Here is a 13,450-nt window from a genome sequence, read left to right as displayed (position 1 = left end):
AAGTGACTGAGAAAAAAAAATAAAAAAACAAATATTTTTCATTTAAAAAAATGAACGTAATAAATTTTAAATAGTTACTTTATTTATTAAAGAAGTTAGACTAATAACTGGAATAATTAAAAATTATGAAAATAAAAAGAATAATATACTTTTAGTTGAAATTAACGAAGTTATTTATCAAATAGCTTGATAAACTATAAATAAATAAAATGTATTTTTAATTAAAAAATCGCGAACCTGTAAAATTAAACATGTATTTATTTATTTATTTCTGAAATTATTGTCGTCCATCAATTTCATAAATGAGAGTCCATCCATCGCTTTTCCAAACAATTTAAACTTTTGAAAAATAAATAAAGAAAAACATTCTCTTTCAGGATTTTTTTTTTAATTTTAAAGTTAGAAAATAATTTGATTTAATTAATTACAAATTGGACCTCCATGCCGATCCCGATCTCCCCTTCCGCTCCTGCTCCTTTCATGGCTTCCTCTCGCTTACTTCTCCTTTCCTTCTTCGTCCTCTCCGTCTCGTATCGCACCACCTCTGCCGCTGTCGCGTCCTCGGATTCAGCTTCCAAAGTTTCGGTGGCCCTCTACTACGAGACCCTGTGCCCTTACAGCGCCAACTTCATAGTCAACTACCTAGCCAAGCTCTTTGAAAACGGCCTCATCTCTATCGTTGACCTCGAACTCGTTCCCTACGGGAACGCCAGGATCCGAAACGGAACCATCTCCTGCCAGGTCTTCTATTTCCGTCCTCCGATCAATTCCTTATGCCGAACGGATTTGTATTCTTTTCTAGTTCCTTGCACTCTAGGATTTCTGTTTCAGTAATTGAACATAGTGAAAACGGTTTGTGTGATGACAGGTAATCAGGCTTTTGAAAGCTTGTTTTAGAGCTTAATTTTATGCTTGTGAATTTGATGTGCACTAATGATAAACTGTTAGAAAAAGAAGGTTGCTGACGTTGTATTTCTTTGCAGCACGGTCCCTATGAGTGCTTACTGAACACTGTTGAAGCATGCGCCATTGCTACCTGGCCTGATTTGGTAATTTTAACGCTGCAGTTCCTTTTTTCCTCAGATTAATCTAATATGGTCTTCTGAGCTAAGATGTTTACGATTTTGACTAGTTTGGATTGTCAGAATGGACCTGAGTAAACTGTTGGCGTAATTGGGATTAACCTTTAACTCTTATTTGCACAGTGCTATCATAAGAGCATTTTTACGATGTAACATGAGTGTTGCTCCTAGATCAGCACATACAATGGATGGAAACTTTATGCCCTATATCAATCATGATACACTAGCTACTGTACTGAAATTTTATCTCATAGTACAATTTACTCTTGCAAATTATAACTGGTGGAAAGAACTGATGCATATATGACTCTGCTATCTACTTACTGTTTTGGTGCTCATTGATGTAAAAATAAAATGCCAAGCAAAGCATGATGGGACCTTTCAGAAAAAATGCAGTCTTGCTACATGCTGTCTAGTAGAAAACATGGTTCTCATGTGTGATAATGCATTTCCATATTATGTTTTGCCTTCTTTCTATCTTGTAATGGCATGTTTTTGAGGTTCAATAATTAATCTATCCATTGGTCTCATAGTGGCATGTGCCATTTTTTACTTTTGGCTTGTATTTCCTTCAGTACTTCGATTGCTCTAGTTAATTTCGTCAAAATAAAACAATTAAATTAGTTAAATGGTAGTCAGCATGCATCTTGCTCTCATTCGTAGTGTGAAAAGTAACAAATTCAACATTCTTTAGATTTACAGTTTTACACTTGATAGAAAAAGTTATGGAAGTCTGATTTTGATAATATATAGTTTTTATTCTAAATGCAGACAATTTTTGAAAACTGTAGCACAGACCATTCTCTCTGTTATATTTTTTTTATATTTCCTTGCCGCTAATAATTTGATTTTCTTATACAGAATGAACATTTCAGTTTCATCTATTGTGTTGAGGACCTGGCTTTGAAGCACAAATACCTTGAGTGGGGGTCCTGTTTTTCCAAGACTGGGCTTGATTCGCTTGCAGTCTTGGAGTGCTATGACAATGATTACGGGAAAAAGGTGAGCATACAACTATTTATTAGGCAAAACAAAAGTTTCTATATGAGTAAATAGTCATTTGAATAACTTTTCCATGATGCATTTTATTAATTTATGGAACATGCAAATAAATTAGTTGAGTTGATTACAAATATAACTTCTGAAAGCACCAATCTTTTAACATTGTGAAGGCATTATAGATTTAATGACATTGGTCACATGTATTTCTCATAATATGATGTGTTTCCTTTTTTTTTTACTGTCCAATGAACTGAAATTAAAAAGCAGATATGTGTCCTAATATATTATTTTAGGGGTAGGAATTATTCTTTAGCTATTTTTCTTTGTATTTTGTGGGTGTGCCTTGTGACACATTTTAAGGTTGATTCGTACGATTAGTTCTAGTCAGACGAACAACCTTTTCACTATATGGTACCAGTAAAATTTCTTTCTTCTGGTAGAGGATGTGTGCATTAGGATTGAGCTTTTACTAACATTTAAAACAAGTTGAGTAAAAATTTGAATAAAATTTCTTATTATAATTTTGTTGATGTTACTGAAGTGCTTGAGAGGGGTGAAACTTCTCATCCTTGTGATAGCTAGAAGCAGAATTTTGAATGTTGGGTTGTGGTAGAGGCTTTTCTTTTCTAATTCTACGTTTGCCCTTGGTTAATTCGTTTGATTTATTCCATCTAATTTAGCATAGTTAGTCTACATGGTTTGCCTAATTTGTTTACCTCATTTTTTTCTAGCTAATCCATTGGGTTTGCATTACCTATTTAACTCATCTTGTTCGTTGGACCCTCCTAGCCTACTTGGTTTTGACCAGCCAAGTTCTCTCAATTTGCCCATTCCGTTTACTTATTTGATATCACTCAAATAGTCCAATTAGTCCGGTTTGTTTCGTTCAATCCATTTGGTCTATTGATGTAGAACTTGGAATGATCTTATATATGGAACCTCATCATCCATCCATAACGAATTGGTAGAATATTCTGTCAACAAACAACAATTTGAACTTTGGTGTCTGAATAGTATTGAATTTCGGTGATTCACTGGAACGATACGCTTCGACCGTTTTGTCCAGCTTGGTACGAGATTTCAAATCATGGATGGATTGGTGTTGTTCAAGAGGTGTGCAAGCACTTTGCGGGATTTTTTGTGACAAGAGGTGGGCTTGCAACTTTGCAATAGAGAGGAGCTCAAATACCACTTGATGTAGCACCAAGAAGGATGTCACATACAAAAAACATAATCTCACAAAGCAAAAGAAAATTATATTAAATCAAAGAACGTTATCACATGGGGATCCCTCAAAGAGCAAGTTTGACAAGGCTTAACTATAACAAACATTTTTAAAAAATTAACACAACTTTTAAAAGTTTAAAATTTAAATTTTAAATCAATTGAATTTATCTATTGCATTCCGTATCGTGCCTAAGTTGAAGGTGAGAGTATTGAACCTAAGCATGTGACAAATTTGAATTAGCATGTAAACAAGTTGATCCAAACCCCCTATCTTATATCTTCTTGGTCTCTGTCCTTGATCAAATATTAAATATATGTATCAACTCGACTGCTAATCTTTAAGGTCCTTCCACATGATCCTTGCTGCTAGAATGGAAAGGGTTCCTCGTTACTAGAAGATGAGGCCTCTTTCATCTATTGGTATTGCTTGCGCATTGGCTTGTCATTGATTTTTTTTCACTAAAACGACATCAAGCGTTACTCAAGTAATGTCTATCATTGGCATTAAACTTTCGTTACTCTAACTCAGAAAATGTTCTTTAATATTCTAATAATGATTGTCAAACTTAGTTGATCTCCCATTGGGATTAGCAAGAGCCAATCTATTTTGGCCTGTATCTTAGTCATGTACCCAATGTTGCTAGAGAAGTCACAATGATCTTGCTAAAAATTGAATGAATTGTTAAAGATTTATTGGAATCTATGATTTTTTTTGATGATTTATTATTGATCTCACTTGAACTATTAAACATTTCTCATACCAAGGAGGAGAAAACTAAGGCTGGATCAATGAGGCACTGATTTGACCCCAATCAACAAATTCACTTTATTGATTATATAATCAATGTAAACAATTAATTATTTACTTGATTAATATTTATAATAATATCATTTATATTATCATATTATCTATCAAATATATTCAATTATTACAGTGAATATTTGATTCTTTTACTATAAATAATGATAGAAATCATTGAATATTTACTTGATCGATACTATATTATTATTGTTAATCTAATAATAATATTAGATTATTCAAAATGATGTCTAAGTTTTTTTTCATGATGATTTTGAACCCACCAACCAATGTTTGGTGTTGATATCAATATCGATTTTGGAAACTCCATTGAAAAGTCTTTTGAGCTAGTGATTTCATATCTAGAGGTGAATTGTGTCGTGCACCACAATCAAATGTCTGTTTAACAATCTTATTTGTGAGGAAAGGGTTGTTTATTTGGTTTACAATTGAACGAGAAGTGTATATGTGTACTAAATCAAGTTGGAATTGTTGTCCATTCTATTAAGGGCGGCAATATTGTCAGTATCGAAAATTTAGAAAATCTAAGTAGATATTATATTAGATTAGCAAGAACAGTGATATCAAAATTGGTAAAAAGATTATAAAAATTCAAAAAATAAAAAATTATAAAAAAATAAATTAATAATCAACTATTAATGACTATTTAATACTTTAAATTAATAATATTAATTAAAGTTATAATTTAAATTATTTGTTAATTAATTATATTGCTAATTCTATGAACTTAAGTTTAATAAGCAATACATGAATACACTAACTTAATACATAATTATATACTTTAATTTTAAACTATTCATAATTAAAAATGTCAATTAATTAATAAAAAGAAAATACCTTGAGATTAGGGATGGAAGACATAGGCACAAAGTCACATACATATGAAACAGAAATCAGAGAGCGCATTCTAGTCTTCCTCACGATTCCTTGAGAACACCCAAAGCACTAGAAGAAGCCCTTTTTTGCCTTGAGAATGCCTAAAATAGGTGTGCCAACTCTGCTATGATCCACCTCCAGCCTCTCTGCATGATGCCTTCTTCCTTGAGAACACTTGCACCTTGAAGAAGATGAGGCAGAGGCCACCACTGACTTCCTCCTCGAGAGTAACTCCAATATGGTGTATCTGCCTCCAATCTTTCTCACCATTGGAGAAATTGGCTGAATTGAATGATTTTGTCTTGATTCAGTTGATTTTTCTCTTATCAATTAATAATATTGAAGTTTGTATTAGTTTGATCTTAATTAATTCAGATTTGTTACTCTTGGAGGGGTGTCCGATTTCATGGATGAAATTGGAGTGGCATTGGCTGAGGCCGATCCAACTCGGTTGATCTTGATTGGATTGACTGATTCTGCCAACTATGATTCTACTCTATTCCATACCACAATTCCTAATATATCCTTAAGAGTACTTTTGAATTCAAGAATACCCTCATGGACTGCACAATGGATGAAGCAAGGACTTTATTAATCATGAGCTAGTCCCAAAAAATGAAGACAACTACAGAAACGTAGAATATTGAAAAGGAGAACCGGGCAGGCATAAGTAGAAGAACGAGAGTCTAACCAGCAAAACTGAACAATAGTGCTTAATTAATGCAAAAGCAAAAGGGTAGAGCAATATCACCCTCCATAACATGCATTTCAAATGTCATAATAGCAGCAACTTAGGTAGATGACTGATCTTGTGTTTAACAACTTCATTTTTATTGGGATGGGGGAGCACAAGTTTTCTGACAGATAAGTCCATGAGTCTGACAAAGTAAAAGTACTTTCCTCTTTAAAGATGTTATCACAGATTGCAACATTTGATCTCAACCAAACTGCTTTTTTATTTCCGGATCAAAGATTTTGAATACATGAAAGACTGCAATTACAAAACACCGTGATGCTTCACTCACAATGGGAAAAATGGGACTCTAAAAAATAAGTTTCATTCGATTGGTGGATGTGTGACTTATGCTAGAAATGTAGGATGGGCAGATGCTGGTAGATCCTGATATGGAATGTTGCATTAGACTGATCTCCCATGGAAATCATTACTTTCATGTGCTGATTCTGAAAGATACAATTTATAAAAAATTTGATTAATTAAAATATTAGGATATTTGGTTGGTACAGTCCATGTGACCTAGCAGGTATTAGAGAGAATATAACTTATAGGATATTAAAATAACTTATTGGTAGATATCATGAGTGAATATTCTTGAGTTAGTTAGCCCATGTGACCTAGCAGGTATCAGAGATGCCATAATGGAGATGTAGTGACAAGGCAAGTGGATCTTGAGGCAATCAAGGATTATGGATATCACTCTTATTCAACTTTTGAATTGCTGATTCGTGCCTATAGGTATAGATTGGCATGTGAAACAGTTGATATTATAGTGGCACAGAAGTTGGGAAGAGAGGGTAAAAGAAATATGGAAGACAGATTGAAAGAGGACAGGAAGTTACCAAGAGATAGGGCATCGGGACGAGTGTTATTACAATTAGTGGACGTGATGGGGGTTTAACATGGTGCGCGATAGTGAGTCGTTGCTGATTGTAATGACGAGCGACTACAGGTGGTGGGGCACGACATGCAGAATGTGCAGGGTTGTAGCAAATGGGAAGGGTGGTTCGGGTCATGGGTGATTGCGAGTGGCGATTGATGGTGTGTGTGTGGTGATGGGGTGGAGCCTGGATGGTAGGTGGTTGCAGGTGGCAAGAGGCGCGACATATGGGGTGTGTAGGGCTGTGGGGAATGGGAAGGTAAGAAAGAAAAATAATAATTAAATAATTCCTAATCTTATAAAAATACAATTAGCTTAATTAAATATGTTTGAACTAGTCTATCCTATATATATAAATTTTATTTAGTTTTAAATAGAGCAAAATATGTTTGAACTAGCCTTCTTAATTTATTTTAAGAAGACTATTTTTCAATTTTAAATGTGATTTTATAAGATCTTTAATTTGAAAATTTTAAATTTAGTTAAAATATAGTTTAAACCTAAATATAATCTTTCACATCGAACTTATAAAATTGCAACACCCTTTGAATTAAAACTTATCAATATTTGAGGTCTTAAAACTTTGGTATTGATCAATAGCAAAAGGAGTGTCGTATTTGATAAACAATATCCATAAACATCAATTCTTCAAATTTGTGACAATGAAGTTAAAGACTAATCTTCATGACCATTCTAGACGCAAGTTCTTGGACTCGAAGTTTAAAATTATTTTATTATGTTCATTAATAATAATATAAATTTTAAATTTATTCCTTACTATTAGTTGCTGCAAAATGTCAAATCTGTCATAGACATAAGATAATATTGAAATATAAACTCAATAGTCAACACCTAAACATAAAATTAATAGTCAGCATTTATAGCAATCAAATATTAATAAAAATATTTTGTAATTAATATATACTTATATTTAAAAAGAAAAAAATACCGAAACATATGATATTGGAGCAAAAGGTGATGGCCTAGTATCGTCTACCCCATGACAAGATTCAAGTAGGTAAATTACGGGGGATATTTTGCCTTAGAACAACGGCCATATTTTTCTTGAGCACAGCGACGTGTTGCACAGGAGAGGTCAGCACCTAACGAGGCAATTTGCACAAGCTAAGAATTGACCCCAAGACATATTGGAGCAAATACTCATGCAGGTATCAACGACATCAATCCATGGGGGTGGCATCACATGATATTGTATCAAAACCTTGTTGTTCTAGTCCCGTATGAAATTTTAATCATTGCTCTTATTAAATGATCTGAAAAGTTATAGTGACAATAGTATGGGATTACTATATGTGTGAGGAACAATAGCTATAGCAGCAGAATGACTGTTATATTTGTGCATAACAGTCATTGTTCCTCTCAGAATGAGTACATGAACAATGCACAACTCAGTTCAGGCTTCATCCATAGTTTTTTTTTAATTAGTACACCTTTAACACCACAGATACTGTTGCAAATTTATTGTAGTTATAGTATCCGGTTATGGCAGTATGCTACCTGTGGGTATTTTTAGCTACAATTGCGTTGTGGTATTTTGGCGTGACAAAGTGGTAGTGTTGTGGGGAGAAGAGCTCTAGCAGCTAATTGAAGTGGAGGAAATAATGTTCAATCAGTAATAGGGTTCTGCGGCGCACTTTATATAGTTGGGGGATGTGTGAGACATGAGAAAAAATAGTTCATTTGTTGTTTTATTAAATTATCAAATATTTTAAAATTCATTGTTGGCTATCTAAAGTGCCTGGTTTATTCTATGCATACTGCTTGGATTTTTTCTATCTGCTCAAATTTATGGATTGGCGCATCTATTATTATTATTTTTTAACAGCTTGAGTTAGAGTATGCTGCAAAAACAGATGCTTTAGAACCCCCTCACACCTATGTTCCTTGGGTGGTAGTGAATGGACAGCCACTATATGAGGTTAGCTCTGCAATGCTTTAAGTACTTGACATTTTCTGAATTTGAGGAAAGATACCCTTGTTACTTAGATTACATCACTTTATTCAAGTAGAAGAGAAATGATTTTGAAGCTGCAATTTGCATGAACATTTTTTATGTTATTTGTCTAGCTTAAATTTTCGTGTTACATGTGAATATTTGGTTCTTAACTCCAGTAACCATATTTGAGTTGGACTTCAATATAATTTTACACAGTCCATTATTTCAAAGTTCCAGAAGATATATATTATTTCATTGGAATTGTGGAGTAATAGGACATCATCTTAATATTCAGATTCAGTTTTTCTTGACGTACAAAAGAAAAACTGTTGTATAATTCTCCCCTCTATCTCCCTCCCATAGACTCATCTATTTCAAGAAAATATATACCAAGATAGAGATGGTAACTCCATCTTCTTGAAAAATTCCCAAGTCCTCTTTTCATTCTCCAATGTTTCAGTTTGTTGACAGCTCCAACTGCTGGGATCTATTGTCTTTCTTCTTGCGGTTGACAGAACTACTCCATTTATTGGATAACTTCCAGGCTTCTCATGCAAATGTTGCCTTCTGACGGTCACAGGATTTCAGCGATTCTTCTCTGTTAGTTTGGCCTATAAAACAGTCAGCCTAGGCTGGATCTAAGTCACCTGCATCAGACATGCCAGTATTTAAAACCTTCAGATGGTTACTACTCCATCAAAGAGAAACAAGAAAGCTCTTTCTCTTTCTGCCCATCCTAGTAATCTAATACTGGATAGCTATTTTGTGTTGTAACACTGACATGAAGAATTCACCTCAAAGTTTTTCAACTGAATTTATGCCTCTTGGGGATTAGGACCTACTCATGTCATCTACACCCTCTGTACTTGAAAAAGCACCATCTCTTGACCAATTGCACAACCAAAAGTTAGCAAATCGTTGGAGCAAGTTCACCTCTTCCTCTAGCACACTGTTAACTAACTTTATTCAGAATTTGGGATGGCTGATAAACAATTTCTTGTTTTGGTTCATACAATTGAAGGATGCCATAACTTTTCGTTTACATCTGAATTAATGTTATGTACATATTTCACATTCTTAAATAAAATCATCACAGGTTGATATATTTATATATATTGAGTAGCAGATATATGAAATTTGATTAATAGTATATGTTTAGTTTTTAGTTATAAAAAAATCATCTATTTATTGTTCAACCAGTTTGGCGGTTCTCATTATAATGTTTGACATATTGCAAAAGTTTCTTCATTTCATACTTTAAACAAATTTCACAAAGCATACCTACTTTTGAGTTTTCCAACCTCATGTCTGTACTTTCAAATTGCCAAACAATGCAACTTCTCTTAGCATATATCCAAAATGCCCTTAATTTGATTAATGAACCCCTCCCTTTTTTAATTACTTTGATTGTCAAAACATGCTCTTTTTGGAAAGATATATCCATACCATTAAATTCATAAGAACAAGATATATTCCTAGTTTATTTTATTTTTAGTTTGAAATGAGTGAGGATGAGCCAAAACTCTTCAATGGCCCAAATCGTGTCATGTTGGTGGAGAGTCTCATGTGGAATATATAGTTTGAATCTCGAATTGTGTTGAACAAAATGGTCAAACCGAAATTCGATACCACTTGGCATAGACAATGTCTCATTTCTATGTTCCATCTCTTTCCTCTTTTAACATTCAGTCCATCTCTAGCACATGTGTCGGAATGTTGTCACGATACTGAAACAATATTACTCCAATCAAAGATCAAAATTTTGGCACGATTTGAGATTTTGAATATTAATTTGGGTCATTAAGAAGTTTTCGGGCAGAAGTCATTGATGGCTTATTTCTAGTTAAGGAAAAAAAAATCTAGTTGCACGTCTTACTCTCATGAATCATCTCAAATATTTTTCTACAATCACCACCTGTTGATCATTAGAATATTTAAACAACAAGAAAGTTAGTTTTGCTTTGTAAATTGAGCAAAACTAAGTATGAGGCATGAAGTTGGAAAATTCTAGAGTGCCTTTGGAAATTCGTCAATAGTATATATAATAATGCAAATGAACAAGTTATCATCCTTGGCTAATTTTATTTAGTCATTAATAATGTAGAATTTCATCTACTACCTACACTATTTGAGATTCTTATAAGTCTTCACTTCAGCTAGATCCATTGCCATGGCAATCGTGAAATCCGAATGATCCACAAGCCCGACAACCTATTCCATTTGGTGGATCATTGATTGAATTATGTACTACTATTGGATCATGAAGGGTGCGCCTTTTGAATCCTCCCTCCATATTTAATGTCTTTTTAGAACTACATTTTACTTGTTTAATGTCATAAGGTACATTTGTCCCCACGGGATGGCCAGTTGGCTAGAGGGTGATAAACTTGCTACAATGTCGTAAGGTACATTATACTATTTAGATCTCTTGATACATCCAAGTCAATTGCATGTTGAGACTTAATGAGCAGAATCAAATCATCCCTGTCCAAAACTTAGAAAGGTGCACTAGCTAGTCTTGGGGCACCAGATGGGGCACTAGGTAGGAGCATGTGGATTGCCATTGATCACCCTGCATCTATGCTGCTCCTTATTTGAAGTTGTACACACGGAGCCCATCTAACAATCTTTGGATATTCCACAAAGCTTCTCGGATAATTTCCCCATTATTTGCTTTTTAACCTTTTATCACTCGGATCTATTGATTTTTTTTCCTCTCGCCTTAAAAGATGTTTTAAAAACTTTGTTGCATTAGTGCCTTTTATCAACTATCATGATGAAACATTGGACCTCCTATTAAGCCTTTTCATCTCCAACTCTTAATTCTAGTTGATTAATCCTCTAGTTCTCAACAATGCCAATAATTATATCCAATATGAAATCACTTTATCTCGCCAATTTCTTAATAAGACTCTCTTCATACCTGTAATTTTGCTTAATAAGGCTCTCTTGATACCTCTAAGTTTTGTTTAATAGGGCTCAACCTAGCCAAACCCAAGGCACCTTTTGAGGTGAGGAGGCTTCACCTAGCAAGAAGGCACAACAAGCGCACCTAATAATAGCATAATTTCATCCCTTATCTTCTTATAACTTCTATTGGGCCTTCCATATGCATGCATTTGGCAACCACTTGGTATTCTGCCATGATCCTTCACAAGACAAACGTAGAGAAAAAGCAAAAAAGAATGTATGAACTTTGGGACTTGTAATTTTTGCATGATCTAATCAACGATCAAGATAATTATAAATTTCAGTACTCTATGCAAGAAACTGGTATCAACAAGAATCCTCATGCCATTCAGCAATATTGATTCTTACATTCGTTTTTAAGTACGTTGTCTCTGCATTCGGAAAATATTGCATAAGTTATTGTGGTGATCTCATCCTTACAAAAAAAGCCCTTTATCACATGATTTCAGCGCACTTATACTTTCAATTTGTGTACAATCTGCATTTTTCTACCACAGGAATATGAAGATGTCGAAGCCTACATCTGCCAAGCTTATACCGGCAAAACTCCAAACGCCTGCACCGAAACATCCCTCATCACCAACCGACAGAATGCCAGAACTCAAGTCCACGTCTCCTTTGTTGATAACATTTCATCCAGGGCCCTAAACAATGAAAGGATGATAAGAACTGCAGCCTAGGTTTGCTTAATAGGTAAATAGTAAACACCTTTTTCCTCCATCTGAAACAATTATCTTAGTTGTATATGAAAAGCTTTACGTTTTATTTTGTTACTAGAAACGCTACTGTTGCTGCACATTTTGGACTCCAACTTAAACATGTAGCAAAGAATTATATACCAGACATGATAAAATTCTATGCTGTTAATTGATTAACTTGTGTATCCTTTTTTTCTCCCCCATGGTATTCCAATCCATTATTGTTATTAACATTATTTGCCTTGAATTTCGTTTTCTGTAAAGTGTAGCTATACAATATATAACATAAAAAAGCCCTCAACTGAACTCCCAGCTTTTTGGTGGATCTGTTTTAAAAAAATAGTTAATAATTTGAAGCTGTGGGTTGAAATTATTTTTAATCTTATATGTTTTTTTTTTCTAACTATATTACAAAGTTATCCAGACTAGCAGCGTCGTCGCTTTATTATTAAGTTATGTCAATGGTTCATACTTAGGCCAGGCATGATTTTAAAATAATTTATAGTTTGTTAATTGAAGAGGAGCTTGGTGCAATAGTAAAATTATTGTTATGTGATTAAAAGATTATGTTTTCAAATTCTGAAAACACTTTCTTGTAAAAAGTAAGGATCCATTGGAACTTTGTATAGCGGGAGCTGTGTATCGGATTATTTTTTTATAGTTTGTTAACTATAGTCATTGTATAGTTTAAAAATTATGTGTTTAAGTTTGATATAAATATTAGATTAAATATTAATTGTTCACAGCGATTATATCTTCCGCTGATGTATTGCATTTATTATAAGTCTGCAACTAATATGGTTGTCATTACTCTTTACCATCTAGTGAAACTTTAATAAATATAGTATTCGTTGGGGAAATTTTCACTAGTGTATATTTGTTTAATAAATTTTAATTAATGTATACTTGGTTTAATAAATTTAACTAGGATACATTTGATTTGATAGAAATGATAAATTAATTAAGAAAACCATTATTTGTTAACTGATATTATGTACGTACACATGAATAATAAATATATCATTGGTAAAAATAAATAAAATCGTGATCTTAACCCTCCTAGGATGATTCCATACATTATAGAAGAGGATAAATCATGAGGATTTATTTAGTCTTAACATAATGGCCTTCTTAATTAAGGCACATGAGATAATCCGAAATAGTATTTGTACCAATTAAAAATTGAATCATGTCTCCCTAGT

At 33.5% G+C, this 13,450-nt stretch overlaps 1 protein-coding gene across 2 annotated transcripts; it reads left to right on the top strand.

The window, feature by feature from the left end:
- The first annotated feature begins 416 nt into the window (after positions 1-416).
- On the top strand, positions 417-12,425 carry LOC122045433 (gamma-interferon-responsive lysosomal thiol protein-like). Of its 2 annotated transcripts, XM_042605658.1 has the most exons (5): positions 417-741; positions 984-1,049; positions 1,944-2,084; positions 8,470-8,562; positions 12,048-12,425. In XM_042605658.1, the coding sequence occupies exons 1-5, from the start codon at positions 442-444 to the stop codon at positions 12,228-12,230; spliced, it is 783 nt and encodes a 260-aa protein (XP_042461592.1). In that variant the 5' UTR covers positions 417-441; the 3' UTR covers positions 12,231-12,425. The 2 variants fall into 2 exon arrangements, with proteins under 2 accessions (XP_042461592.1, XP_042461593.1); XM_042605659.1 differs by lacking the exon at positions 8,470-8,562.
- The last annotated feature ends 1,025 nt before the right edge of the window (positions 12,426-13,450 follow it).

This window comes from Zingiber officinale, chromosome 2B (assembly GCF_018446385.1).
Source record: "Zingiber officinale cultivar Zhangliang chromosome 2B, Zo_v1.1, whole genome shotgun sequence".
In the NCBI taxonomy this organism is placed as follows: Eukaryota; Viridiplantae; Streptophyta; class Magnoliopsida; order Zingiberales; family Zingiberaceae; genus Zingiber; species Zingiber officinale.
This window is presented reverse-complemented; position numbering and strand designations above follow the sequence as displayed.